This window comes from Arctopsyche grandis, chromosome 3 (assembly GCF_051622035.1).
Source record: "Arctopsyche grandis isolate Sample6627 chromosome 3, ASM5162203v2, whole genome shotgun sequence".
NCBI classification, from domain to species: Eukaryota; Metazoa; Arthropoda; class Insecta; order Trichoptera; family Hydropsychidae; genus Arctopsyche; species Arctopsyche grandis.
This window is the reverse complement of record NC_135357.1, coordinates 24,406,476-24,422,116: the sequence shown is the minus strand read 5'-3', so window position 1 is coordinate 24,422,116 and position 15,641 is coordinate 24,406,476. Positions and strand designations below refer to the sequence as shown.

The 15,641-nt window shown below is 34.2% G+C and overlaps 1 protein-coding gene across 3 annotated transcripts in view; it reads left to right on the top strand.

Moving 5' to 3' along the window:
* LOC143923222 (uncharacterized) overlaps window positions 1–15,531 on the top strand; it is a 48,088-nt gene extending 32,557 nt beyond the window's left edge. For 2 of the 3 annotated variants that reach the window (XM_077446779.1, XM_077446780.1), the window contains 7 exons: window positions 1,250–1,576; window positions 9,141–9,311; window positions 9,398–11,825; window positions 11,938–13,147; window positions 13,241–13,620; window positions 13,746–13,851; window positions 14,587–15,531. In XM_077446779.1, coding sequence (XP_077302905.1) covers window positions 1,427–1,576; window positions 9,141–9,311; window positions 9,398–11,825; window positions 11,938–13,147; window positions 13,241–13,620; window positions 13,746–13,851; window positions 14,587–14,614 — 4,473 coding nt within the window. In that variant the 5' untranslated portion in view covers window positions 1,250–1,426 and the 3' untranslated portion in view covers window positions 14,615–15,531. The remainder of the gene's footprint in view (window positions 1–1,249; window positions 1,577–9,140; window positions 9,312–9,397; window positions 11,826–11,937; window positions 13,148–13,240; window positions 13,621–13,745; window positions 13,852–14,586) is intronic. The other variant, XM_077446781.1, reaches the window with a different exon arrangement.
* Window positions 15,532–15,641: the final 110 nt, after the last annotated feature.

Sequence of the window (15,641 nt, the reverse complement as noted above, 5' to 3'; positions counted from 1 at the left end):
GTTATAATAATAGAAGGGTCCATACGAATAAATACATTGTGTCAATATTACGCGGTACGTCTCCATAACTACTCTACAACGCACGGAATACAATCAGATCAATTTACTTATAAAAATGTATCCTATGTTGTTTATTGTGTGTTTTTGAATGCATTGTGCAATTTTTAACGATGCTCGCCCATCTTGCGAGTAATATTAACAAACAGAGAAGTTTTTATCGGACATACGTCGAGCACCAAGCATCAAATACGACTGATGTTAAAATTATTTAGGATTGTCTGTGGACAATCGTCACTTGACAACAATATAACGCCTAAAGCCAATTCTATTATTATAATATTTCTCTGCATTACATATGTACATATGTATGTACTTAATCATTTCCACTCTTGATATGTAATTTATGACAAAGATTTTACTAATCATAAAAGGATATCTAAAGGAAACTTTTGAATACCATCGGTTGCTATTTTTATTACATACCTCCTTTACAGTTCACATGGTTTTCGTTTAAGTCGTCATTTTTTATCTCTCTTATCTCTTATCCGATCGTTTTCATACTTTGCCATATTGCTCATTTTGGTCATCAATATGCGTTAATGTATCGTCTGCCATTACGTTGGAGATAAAATAGATGTTTTTGGATTCGTTGACGTTTATTCGACATATCGAGGCAAACTGTATATTTGGATCCGGTCTCCGTGACGAGACAGAATGTTAAATGACAGAAAACGCAAATATCGGAAGGCAAAGATCAAAAATCGAAAGATATTAAGTCGAAAGATCAAAAAAAAAAAAAAAATGGTGCATGGTAAACGGTACATACTCACGTACATACTCACTTAATTTGCGCGAGCAGGATACAACAGGAACAAGACGAACAGGCTTTTCCTCCCGTATTAATGTGCGCGTGCAGAATACGGGAGGAAAAGCATGTTCCTCTTGTTCCTGTTGTATCCTGCTCGCGCAAATTAAGTGAGTATGTATGTGAGTATGTACCGTTTACCATGCACCATTTTTTTTTGATCTTTCGACTTAAGATCTTTCGATTTTCGATCTTTGCCTTCCGATATTTGCGTTTTCTGTCATTTAACATTCTGTCTCGTCACGTAGACCCATTTGGATCAGCCTAAGTAACCTTTACTAGCTTCAGTCAAATGCCGAAAGGTTCAATATGGGGTGCTGGTTGTTTTGATGCTTGGAGGATGAAACGGAGTAAGATTAATTTTTTATTTTGTTTTAATTGTAGCAGATCGTTTTGAGTACGATCTTACGAAGGATGGTCGAGCAGCCAGCGAGCCGACAGCCGCCGACAGAAGCAAGTAGCAGTGGAGTCGCGTGGGCGACTCACATCGACCGACCCGAGCTGGACTGCAGGCAGACGAGGAGCAGCCGTCGACATTAGCGCACACAGGACATCCTGCACATGGAGCTGGTGGTAGCTGAACCCGTGGCAGACGTCTCCGGAGTCGGAGTCGTCCGCCACGAAGAATGGCGTCGGAGAGGCAGCGGAGGGCTGCAGCACACGCAGATAGAAGCCACGCACTGGTCCGCGCCGGCACACACATATGGAAAGGTACACCTATGTACTTACAAATTGTATGTAAAATGTGTATCTGGTCAATTTTTGGTCTAGACTTACGTGGGTGTTTTCCTTATACCTTTCTGCGTATATCGTTAAATTTCCTGTCTGCTGTTTGATGCTGAATTGCGTTGGAACATGTTTATGGAAAATTCTATGCATTTGCCCAAATAGACAAAGCAAAGTCTTTCAGAACAATCGATTTTTTTTTTATTTCGTTGAATAAATAAACAAATGTTTATTATTCTTTTTAGTTGCCTAGATAATTTGTTTTTAAAAGTAATTGCTTGTATTCGATATTTTTTTGATTTTTAAATGCTTTTTATTATTACGAAATTATGTTCACAATACATCTTATATCTATTTTAATAGCTACTGATCTACTGATCATTTTCTATTTTACAATTTAATTTAATTTGGTTAGTAATCACAGTATTATATTATTCTAATGTTAATCTGAAGCATAATAGGAAAAAGAGGTCAAAAACCTATTTACAATCCTTATAAATGTTCATAATACATCTAATACATAATATTAATTAAAGACTCTCTAAAGTCGATGACCTAAAGCAGATTGTGTTTAGGTAATCTGTGTTTATACCTGAAGGGTATAGACATTTTGTTGTAATCACCGAGACTCTTCACAAGTGTGTTAGTATGGTTATTAGTGATTCTGTTATAGAATCTACCGGTTAGTTTGTTAGTAATGTCTGTAACAAACGGAATATTATATATGGCATTCAGTTTTTTCAAGTGAGTATATATGGGTGTATTATAAATTATTTTTAGGGATTTATTTTGTATTACTTGCAGCTTGGAAAGGTTAGTATTCGAGGCGTTATTCCATACAGGTGAAGCATAGGTTAATATGAGCGCGCGATATAATTTTATTTTATTTTGAGTTGATAAAGATTAAATATTGGATATATTGAGGATATACCCCGCATCGCCTTGCATTTCGCTCTCTCAGTGTGAGGGGATTTTCAGATCTGAACTAGGCTTATGCTTTCTAACATTAAAGAATATGGCGTCTGTTTTGGTTTGATTAATTTGAATTTTCCACCTAGTGAAGTTTTCAGTCATTGTTTTAATTGCAAATTAAAGATGTATTCGATAATGAGTTGCAAAATATGGTCCCAAATAGTCAAAATTTGTAGAGAATGACAAGAGTTGCAATATATAGGTACATAACTGATCGATTGCAATTCATCTCATTATCGTATTTTTGACATTACATTGTTCATTTACCATTTTTTTGTGGTGGAAATGGCGAATTGTTTTCATTTGCGGAAGCCGGTCAAAAAATTTGGCTAAAAACATTACAAAAAAGTTTTATTCCGTCAAAAATCCTTCCCGCAAATTTAAGAATTTTTTTATCTGTATCAGCGACACACTTCTGAATAGTCAGGTTTTTTTAATGTTTAAAAAATGTTAAAAAATATTTTTTTGTAGCAAGTATTATATCTATAGAAACCCAATACTTGATCTGCTAATATTTCCTATATATACATATGTATATACATACATATGTTACAGTCGAAATGTATTTTCAGTTTTAATATATTACAACTGGCGTTTTAGGTCATTTATATTCGAATACAAATCAATTAGTAAATTATAAATTTACTTTCAACAATGTGCGCCAGTTGTAATATAACAGTTGAGTTTTGACAGCTCTGATGTTTTTACGAATGGTTTAGAATAAATAGTACCGTATTACGGTAACTCTAAGAACGTGTTCAAAACAAAAATGTGACTTGCCAACTTAATTTACGTGACGTGTTTACGAAAACCTACCCTCTCCATCTTATCTGGTACAAACTTATAGTTGAGGTGTATTTTCAGTTAGAATGTTATTCGCCATTTGAATCAACTTACGTGGGTTAGACTGAATATATTCCAACTAGTCAAAATATATTACAACTGAAAATACACTTCAACTATGTATAACGCTAATTAGTATAAGCTTAGATGGATTGTATTACAACTGGAAGACACACTTCAACTGTAACATATACCTACATAAGTAAAATAATAAATTTGCGCTATTATTGAAGAAAGTCAATAAATACTGTAGAGGAAAACCTAAAGGCTTGTCGAAAAAACAAAATCAGTGTTGTTTAAAATATCAATTTTGTTTGAAGCGTATTTTAGTATATGTATGTATATAGTTGTATAGTATGTAAGTATATCTAAAATAAAATATTTACGTACTAGAAAAATTTAAGATACATATATGCCATACGCATTTTTTTCATCGGTTTCAGGATTTCAGCGCTTTGTTCATTAATTATGTACATATGTACATACATAATGAGCTTTAATGTGTTTCAACATTTAAATAATCTCTTTTAAAATAAGACTAGTTTCATTTGTTTAATATTTGTATTTTGAATAGAATGCATTGTTATGAAGAGGCGTTTGTGTGTGTACATTTGAACTTTCGGCGCCCCTCACGGAGATCCGCCTGGGGCAGACGTCCCGTTCGCCTCGCTCCACATACGCCTCTGCCCCGAGTTATGCGTAACATGTACCGGTATGATCGCACAGCAGATGTTCTCGTTAACTTGTCACCGGCACGTGTCGGGTAACTTTTTTCCCCCCGGCGAGCCTGGAAAATTCTCGACGAGGGTTTTCCGCCTGACGTGCAATGCGGTCTGTCTCCGTGATGTATGTATGTATGTATGAACGTTTTGACAATTTGAATATCTCAATATGCATGTATGTATAGTCGGACCGTGTTTTTCGAAGTGCGTGGGTGTCGCGGAGGATACTGATCTACTATGTCACGCGGTCACATTTGAAGGTTGTTGAAAATGTATAAATAATTTATATATGTTTATTATTGCGATCGGTGTGCGAGATAATTGAAAATATTTCGCCGGTGAGCTATGCCGCTGTGGGTACATGGAAAAAGTCAATTAAAACCGTCGTGAAGGGAGTTGAGGAATAATTTTCGCGTATTCGAAAATCGTATTGCGGTCACAATAAAACTCGATAAATCGAATTTGTTCACGTAGTCGATTATGACGGAATATTTTTTCGTCCCACGCGTGACGGCGACAATGAATGAAAATTGGTGTCTTTATAAATAGCTTTAATTTGTCAATAAATTATCATTTTTTTTTATGTATTGTCAATTTCACATACTCATATGAAATTTCAAAATATATTTTCAATATAATAGATTTTTCGCTACAAACATATTTACTCTCAATCTCCACATATTTTTAAAAATTATATTTAATTAATCACTCTAATCAATAATCTCCTAAATATACAAAATAAAAGTGTATACGAAATTCAAAAACATAGTAGTTATGTATGTACATGTATATTCATTATAATTCTAGAAACTAATTAAACACATATGTACATACATACATATTTTACGCATACATATTCGTAATTATATTGTTCGGAAATGGAACATTTATTGTTTGAACAGTAGCCCGGCATCCTAGAACGATTCCAGTCCTAAGAATGCCGGTAAACGCCCCATGGTTCGTGCCAAACGAAGAAATTAATTAAAAGGACCTAAAAATAGAAACTTTCAAGGCAGAAATCGCCAAAAGAACCTCTCAGTACATGGAAGGGTTAATTAAACACCCGAATAGGCTGGCGATCGACTTACTAGACCAGCAGATGGATGGATCCAAACTATGTAAAAAGGATCAGAATATCAAATACACCAAAAAGATTCAATTAGTAAAAAAAAATAGTAACTGAAAGAAAAAATAAACGAAATTGGACATTGCCACTGGGTGATTGATCCAAATCAAATCGAAAAAGAAAAAAAAAAATTACTGAATGATTTAAATAACAGATTGTACATATATCGGAAATTATGTATATAAAAAAAGTATCCTGGCGTTGATTGACTGGGTCAAAGTTAGTAAACAAGAAAAAAATAAAATAAAAACATGAACTTTTTTAGAAAACTTTTTATGGGATCCCTGAGATCTCCTTCCAAAAATCATGTACGATTTAAGTATATGTAAGTATGATGAGATAGTATTCAAAAATTTGTGGTCCTGAATTGATATCTGTAGATTTTCTCAGTGGATAAACAAACATTCTCTTGATAGCAACTAGCTGATATAGCAAGCCTATCTCAAGTTAAAATTTTATTCAATAACGGTCACTATTTGCTCGTTTATATAAAATATTTTGCTTTCGGTAGTTTATTTATTTATTTGTTTATAGTTTTGGACCATTGTGGAATTACAGGAAGAACTTAATGCGCCACAATGGCCTACATAAGAAAAAAATTAAAATAAAATAAATAAAACACAAAAGCAAAATACATAATACGATAAAAAATAAAAGAAAAATACGGCAACTTACCATTAGAAGTCAAGATGGTCAAAATTGTAGCATTTTTTAAACTTGTCTATTACGATTATTTTTCACCGCGCAAAATAGCAAAGTTTCAAAATGATCGGAAGAATGTAGAATATCAAATTCAAATGTTGTCAGACGAACAAGCGAATGCAAACATAGAGGCTTGTAAAAATTAACATAAGGAAATATATATATATATATATATATATATATATATATATATATATATATATATATATATATATATATATATATATATAAGTAAAATAAGTATGTAAATCCGATGTAAAATAAAATAAGTATATAAGATGTGTAGTAAATATGTATATCCGTTTTATAACTATGTATATATACATATACTACTAATGATATATACATATGTACATACATCGTTGGTATAGCTACTAAATATAAGATGCAAAGTCGTTTGTTTTATTTTGCGACAACTTTCGTCGGGACTATCAAAAGAAACTTTCTACGAATTTGTCCGATTAAAAAAAAAGTTAAATATTTAATGCAAAAGTCGTGTATATTAATAACAAAAATAAAAGAACGGTAAAGCCTTATCGGACGCGCGCCATTTGGCATTGTGCCGTTTCGTCAACATAAATCATCCAGCGCCAACGCAGGCAAATCGGCTCTCGATTTTACTAAAACGTATATCGATTATGAAATATATGCGATGGCACTTAGACGTCGCTCTCGATAGAAGTGCACGTGTAAAATGACTGAGAAAATCAGGCAAAATGACCCTGTTTGTACGAAATCATGCCTGATTCTCCAGTCGGTTATAATTTCATATTGATCATATCGATAATGAATGACCCCGCGTGCGCTACTTGCTTTCTAGGTTGTCTACTCGCTTACTTATTGCACTATACATACATAGTTAGGTAGTGTAACTTATTTTTGTCCCCGATTATCTTTAAAATAGCCTGCAAGAGTGTTTTGCACAAACGAAGGTCGAAACCTTTATTCGCACTATGATAATATGCTCGTTGACAAAAGATAAAAATTCCTCGTCAATATTTGCTTTAACAACGTGTAAGGACAAAAGTGACTTGTACAGAAATATTATTGAATTTTATCCTTAACAATTGGTCAAAATTTTATTTGCTTCATTTCACTTAACATATGAATTCTCTGAGATGTGAACATTTTTAAAATATGTATGTATATAATATTTAAAAAAATATGTTTTTTTAAAATCTTCCAGATTTTATTTTGTACGTTAATATATTAGACTAAATTAATTGTATAAAACTATGAAAAATTGTTGTCTAAAGAAAATGTATTCAAATTTTTAAGTTTCTTTATTATCCATAATTATTCCCTCATACATCATTAAACGGAAACTTCAATAACTGAATCTAATACTACATTTTAATATAAAAGATCCTTGTACTTAATTGAATCATAAAATATATCTCGTCAATCCATAAAAAGCTAATGCAACATTTGATTGAATTTTATTTACATGAACCGGTTACATGTACATATGTACATAAGTTGAGTGGTGAGGGGTTGTCGTTTCTCGTGGGTGGTTTGTCTTTCAGTCTTTTCTGGTGTGTCCCATCGCTCTTCCGAGGGCAATAGCCTTTGCTTCTGCTTCACTTTCTAGCGGTCGCTATTGCAGCCGTTCTCTGTGCTGTTTTTTATTCATCGTTGAGGTAAACTAGCTTCTTGCGTTGTGTTGTCTGCAGACAGGAAGTGCCGAGATCGAGGCGCCTTTTCGTGTTGCGGAAGCTTGACTTCTTCCACGGGCGCGCTTCTGTTATCAACGATTGGAAATGGTCCAGAATTACATATAATCGTATTCGACAAATCGAAAAGAAAACGCTCAATTTGATGTATCAAAATTTGCAATCATTTTCTCACCACCAGTATTTTCGTTCGTGAATCGATTTCGATCAGATTGTTTCAATAGAGGAGGAGTTAAGCAGAGAGAACGGTTTCCAATTTCACTGTTGATTTCGACTCATTACGACAATAATTGCGTGAATGTCGATTTGCAGAGTGTCGAAAGTGAATTTGAAAACAAATTGAATGACTGTTCATCAGTAATAATAATCGTGTTGGATAGTTTGATGTTTGATTTTCGATTACGATGTAATTATGCTTATGTACATACATACATAATGTCTATCTCCAAAATAAATTGCATTCATTTATGAATGTAAGTACTAGTTCGAAGTCAGTTGTATATATAATTGAGATAATATTTTTTGCACGGCTGTAAAATAAATTACACGACATATGTCAAAACGACATTTAATGTCAAATTAACATCTCTAAAATAGCTCACACGACCCAATCGGGGTCCGCCCGACAAATCAAACGTCAAATGGGTTGCCAGTAATAAAAATAAAATTTGACGTTTCAGTGAAATCATATCCAATTACATTTTCACTGGCCCCTGTCAGTGAAATTATAATTTTTGACAGTTGTATGATAGCGCGTCGCCCCGCTCCTGTCCATTAGGTCCATTAGATTTGGATTTTTTTAAGCCGCATGTGTGGGACTGGATGCGGAAGCAAACACATGTAATATATTAGTAGCCAACACTTATTTATTTAAGGTTGGTTAGGTTAGGTTATGTTAGGGTTGGTTTTATTGGTAATTGGATAATTACGCACATTGCGATCGCCCAAACGACAGCCGGGCGGACCCCGATTGGGTCGTGCGAGCTATTTTAGTGAGGGGCACTCTTTTTATTTACAGGGTGAAATGTTTTAGAGATGGTCATTTGCATATTATGTCGAGATAAATACCTAATTTGTCTGGAAATAGGGCTATTTATTAAATATTGATTGCAAACAATATATGTATATACAGGTTCCTTGCATTAAACCTTACAAAGTCTCTTTCGAAATTATACATATATTAAATTTATGTACACTCAATTCTCCAGGATGTTTGGAAAGTGTTTGGGAAACGATTGAAAGGAGATACAAAAAAGATAATAGGGGTGATGTAAATTTCCCGAGTTGTAAAATTATGTGAGATAAAATCGGCAAAGTATAGAAATATGTACATAATCCGATAACGCTCATGCAGATCTTATAGCAAAATTATGTGGAAATACTTACATCCAAACAATAGAATAAATCTTCCGATTTCATTAGAAATTAAACTATCAATATTTTATTTTTTTCGGGAATTAATGCAGGTATTTTAAATTTAAATTATATTTTGCTTAAAAATGTGATTTCAGGTAGTGGAAGGTGTATCTTGCGTGGGTGCCGATGGTCGAAGTGTGAGGGCACGTCGTCAAGTAGAAGTGTTGAGTGCTCGAGCCCCTGGTCTTCTTCAAGTCCTCAAAGCAACGCACACACATTCACATTCAAGCTCATCAACTTTTCATAAAAACTTCGATGACTTGCAGGTTTATAGTATTATAAATCCACCATAGTGTTATTTAATGTATTAGCTTTAGGTAAACACTAACATAAACAATGTTTTGGGTTTCAGTTGACTATCAATCCTTTGGATGTGAGTTCACAAAAAGAGAGGCTGAACATAGGAAGGAGCGGAATGTTGAGTGGTCGACGACCACCCTCGAAGCTTAGATCTTCGGCGACAATAGCGGAAAGCAATGGTTCTACGGTATCCAAACTGTGCCATTGGTTTGATGTTGATTCGCAACACCAGTTGCAGTCGCCGGGTATCGTTGCCAGCAACGGATCTATTAGGAACGGGAGGGTGACCGAGGACAAGTGTGCTTCGGACGATAGACGTTCGTCCAGCTCGGATAATACAGACTTTAACGACACGAGCAACGACTTTATTAATCCTAACAAATCTGAAGACAGCCTCTACGACAGTTGTCCGGAGAAGGAGAGCGTCTTCAAAGACGAGTCGGGTCAGTTGGAAGAATGGAGGAGAGCGTCGAAGGTTCGACGCTCCCTGCAGTATCCTTGCAAATCTGCAAGATTAGGGTCGAGTAAACCTGCGGATCTACCCGAAAATTGGGGTAGCGTAAGTAGAATCAAACAGGAGCTAGAGAATTGTCAAAAGAATTCATTATTTTCGAGAAGTATGAAGATGTCTTACAATGAAGATTCAGCGCTCGAAAGCAGCATACAGAATGATACAATAAGCGAAGTAAACGAAAACGATGCAGATTCCGCGTCTTTTGACAACTTTTTGATAAAGCCAAGCATTTTGAAGAAGAAATCTTTTATAACTGTGGATACATTGAACGAAGTCAGAGGAAAACTGAAGAGTATGGCTGAACAGGATAGCTACTTGCTATCTCAAACGCAGCAACAAGAGTTGGATGATGGTATAGTAGCTGAAGACACTAAACATGAAGATGAGGAGAACTCTGGAAGCAAAGTGTCACCTCCTAGCGTTCGTTCATATGTTTTTGGTATGGAAGCAATGCTCAATTCGTACAACCAAAATAAAAGCTATTCCGGCGGAACGAACAGTCTAGAATCGAGAGTGTCTAAACTTATAAACGGGATGTCGGCTCGTAATGATGACTGGCACGCCAGAAGAAAGTCTTATGGTTTTGAAAAAGTTCAAAATCAAAAAAGTTCAAGCCATCCGCTGTCGAGCCATGAAAAGAACAACATGGAATCTTCCACTGACAGTGGAATTTGTAGATCGACGGAAGTGATGAATATGTTTGGAAATTATTCCAATTCAAAGTCTGAAATTGTCGATGCGAAGAGAGCAAACTCGAACAGAAGCACAGTTATTACATTGGGTAACTCTGAAAGGAAAGAGACATTTGAAACTTGGCTGATAAACAACAGGAAACCTGTAACGCTCGGATCGCTTAACGGCTTAAAGAAAAATGAGACAAGCACAGACTTGGAATCGAAACTGAAAAAATGTAACATTCAATCTTCGAATCAAATATCAATAAGCATCCTCGATAATAAGGAGCAGTTATCCAAGAAACTAAATGGAACTGATCTCATTAGCGATAATTACAATAAACCAACTCTGATGACTGATAGTGTTTCGTTAGTTTCACGACAATCTGAAGATTTTGCGCTCAAGAGGCATACCATTGCTGTTGATGCTTTCAAAAACGGAGACTTCCCTAACGATATATTCGAGAAGAAAAATAAGAGAGTTGAATTTTGCAAGACTGAAGTGCATTTTACAGCAGATTCTGGTCGTGTCAATATTGTAGAAACTGATGGCAAACCTCCTTCGACAAACAATTTTAGAAGACGGCGAAGAAGCAGTGGAGTAGCTCCAATAAGAGATGCTGAAAAAAGTAGCTTGCCCGTGACCCATTTTGGAGATTCTTTAATAGAAAAGAAAGAAACTGAAATTCAAAATAATGTAGTTGAGGAAAACAATGCCTTAAAATTAAACTACGCTATCATAACTGAGATAAAAAGCAATAGCAAGCAGAACGATAGTTGTGAAATATCAGATGCTCAAACACATTCGAATGGAAGCAACGAGGACACCTCTGAGAGTGAACAAATCCGGGGTATACTGAAGAACAAGCCGATAAAACCGAAACCTTACCATTTGGGTGAAGATAAAACGATATTGTCCGAGATAAACCCTACACATCACACTAACAGTTTGGAGAGGAATCTTTGGGGTGTAAAGTTGAAACCAATTCAAGACAAAATCGAAACGCCATTATGGTGTTCTTCCGTTACTTTGAAAAGTGATGTTTTCAAGGATTCCGAATTTAATGAAGACACTACAAAGGAGTCAAACGATAGTTCAAAATCTATCTATGGACAAACTGAAATATTACAAAATGAAAATACGTTAAGTAGTCAGTTCAGTCATAAGACCCAGAATGAAGTCAAGGGCTATTCGACGAAAATTAACTTTGGCAATGGAGATCCCATCGTTGAAACATCTTATAATCTAAAAAAAAACAAGTTAAATACTAATCCTACTACTACTACCCAAGGTAAGATATATTACACATTTTATAGCAAGTAAATATTACAAATAAAATATAAGTGAATAAGTAATCTACCTATACATACAATATTATAATTCAAACATTTTATTTTGGATAGGTTTCAATGGTGTTTCTAACAAGATGGTTAAGATTGAACCCCGTGAATCTAATACTACTAAACAGTCTACGGTGGTTTCCAAATATTTGAATTCGTCAATAAATTCTTTCAAATCCAGTCAAATCAACGATGAATTAAAAGCTGTTCAGAAAATAAAGAATACAATGAGTTTGGATCGGGTCACAGAAGTAATGAAAGAATCGTGCGACGAAAGCGAAGGTCAAAGCAGAAGTTCAACATTTGCCGATCAGATAACAACTCCAAGATCTCTGATGCCTACAAGGGGCTCAGCTAGAAAATTGAAAGAACATGAATTATCCTATTTCGGTGTTAAAACAACATCAGAAAACAAAAAGACAGACAATCACAAAAGTCCTACAAAAGAAATTAGCACACCAAGGAATAAACCGAATGTTAAAACTTTCGAGGATACACGCTATCTCAAAACGACCAAAGAAAAGGCATCAGTAAATCAAAGTTTTCAGAAAAATGAAAGTTTCTTCGAACGTCATCCTATATATGAAAATGTGTCGTTAGTTAATAAAAAATCATCAAATGAAGTATCAACGAAAAACATAAATTCCGGCGAGTCCATTATAGATGAATTGACTAAAGCGGCTGATGAAATTTTGCAAGCTCTTCACGATTACTCGGATGATGATTCTGGAAAAATGTGTTATACAAGCGACAAAAACTCACAACCTCTATCAACAATATCAGAAACCAACACTTGGAACGACAGATCTAAAGAACATAAAGAACACAAAGCAGTTCAAACTATATTAGGAGGTACTCGCAAATACAATTCACTGACGACCAAAACCAATGGCAAAATTCGAACATCGTCAAATTCAAGTTTGGAAAGTTTGACTAAAGAATCAAAGGTAGCTAGTTCTAGGAAGAAGACCACACCGACAGTTGAACCCAGCGTTGAAAAGCCGGAGAGACCCCAACGAAGAAAAGTCTCATCTGGAGACGCAGTGAAAGCTAGACGATTACAAAGGGCTAGTAGTAGAGACGCACTATTGCAGATTCAAGGATCATCTTCAGAAGACATATCTGGTCATTTAGAAGTGGTAAGAAAGAAGACGGTTAGACGGTCGAAACACAACGGGGACGTGGTCAAGAGGAGTGATTCGAAAGTTCTTTCAGACTCTCACTCAAATACAAGAAGCATCGATCGCAAAAGAGAATCTTCTAAAAGCTCCAAGTAAATATTGAATATTCATAGTTACGTATCATATATGAATGCATATATATATATAAATATTATATAACCACTAAAATATTTTACGTTCAATAGGTATGTGTCGTCAACTGTACCTGAAATTCGCCATAAAACCGCCATTTCAACAATAATGAGTTTGAGTGACAGGCACTCGAATGCCACAAAGTCGAAGTCGAGTTCTAGTGACAGGAGTAGACACAAAGAAAGAGTGAGAGAGGGTACAATATCCTCATTAGCACGAGACAAGGTAACGGTGAAAGAAAAGTCGACGAGGAGTGCTGACACTTCTCTGGACAGGGAGAGCGGACAAAGTAAAGACAAAAGCCACAGAAGAGACAAGTCACGAGAGAAATACAAATCCCACGAAAGCAGCGATAAATTGAAAAGGATAACTGAAGAATTGGGGAGTGACGCAGAGAAAAGAAACAAAACGATATTTGACAAAAAGTCATCGGGTATGCTAGAAATATATGTGTAGACGTGGTGCATGATGGGAAACTTTCATACAACGATGTCATATGATGCAGTGAATTTTATAATTTTGATACATTTTTTACAAATCTTTGCTGTTCGTAATCAGGTACATCAGCTGTCAGCAGTTCTGCTCGTGTTCAAAGGAGCAGTCACTCGACAAGACCATCCGATAGACAAGGAACCAGCGGAAGGGTGACCAACGTCCGGACGGAGTATGTACCCATATACATGTGTCACGTATTGTGATCGTTGATAAAAAAATATTATAACATGACGAAAACAAAATTCCTCATTGGAATAATATGTATAAACAATTTGCATATATGCAATAAATAGTATATGTTTGAAAAACATATTCATGGTACATACGCTAACGAGAGGTAACAGTTTTACCACACAAAATACAGGAATCATTTAAAACGATTAACAATTAAAATAACCCATCATTTATACAAATGAAGCTGTTACATATTTGGAATGCTACTTGTTAAATTAGTATAAACTCATTTGATGTAATATCATATCGTATTATAGTCTTGTTTAGATTACATATATTTTAATAATTTAACATGTTTTTAGTTTAATACTACATACATACAATACACCGCATTTAGCTTTTTAATTTAGTTTAGATTATGTTTTAATATAAATTTTGCATATCATTTTAATTACCTCTAAAAAGTAAAACAATAATCACTAATGTATGTCATATACATATATAAAATTTATTATTGATATATAAGTGAATAAAGTTTGTGTTTGAATTTTTTTACGAAACGATCAGACATCTGTTGAGACTATTAATAATATTGATTTCTCTTTGATGATCATTTAATATTCATATATCGATATTATTATTTGCACTGATGTATTTTTAAGTTATTATACATGTCTATGTATTCTTCCAAATTAGTTACTTATATTATATTATTTTTTTTTTGTTTCAGGTATGACAAAAGCTTGAGATTAATCTGACCGTGAATAAAGTGGAATGAAAACATACTAAAAATTCGTCGACTCAGTAACATTCTCGGACACGATATATAAGAATTGTGTTTGCCTTTCATCGCTAACAAATAATTTACTTATGATAATTTGCGTTTCACTCTTGCCTATAATAACCTGTTTAAATTTATAAGTCTCAATTAACAATGGAATAATTAAGTTGTCGTTTTACTTAAGTTCATCTTTAATTGTTCCTATATTTACATCAAAACTGATAATGTTAAGTTAGATTTTTTTTGTATTTAGTGTGGATGATTTATATATAAATTTTAAGCATTTGCATGTATTTAATTATATGTATTTACACTACGAAACATAAATTTTGCATTTTTTATTACACCTTTACTTCAACCTTCACATATGTATGTATCTTTGTTACAGTCCAAGTGTACATTTCGTTTGTTTATTAGACGAATCAATCTGGCTAGTTTTAGTGTACATAAAAGAACAAATTGACAAACGAACTAGTTTGTTCATGCTCAAACTTTTGGGCATTAATTTATGTATTCTAAATCGTTGTGCCATCTTCTTTGTACATGTATATGCTCATCTTAGGCTGTAATGTTTAATATTAGCGGAAACAGGAAACAAAGTAACTTTGTAGTGTGGTTTCTATAGGATTTTCCCTTTAAATACTTGGCATTTTGACAGCTAACAGTTTCATGCAATGACTTTTGAAGATTAATTTTTGTTTAATTTGACTGTTAATTTTTAAACTAATACCAAGAGTTCGTATATGACCAAACTGGTACATATGTGTATGAACGAACTGGGGTGAACTGGGTGACTGTAACATCTACACAAACGTTTGTAGTCAGAAGTACATATATTATATTTTTGAAAAATAAAATATAGTATCAATCATCGAAAACCGAAGTATTGTAGATAAATAAAAACATTAAACACATTTAAAATTTTATTAATAATAGTAAATGCATATACAATAATGAAGACAAAATAAAAATAATGTTATCCACCTTGTAAATTAACCCAAATC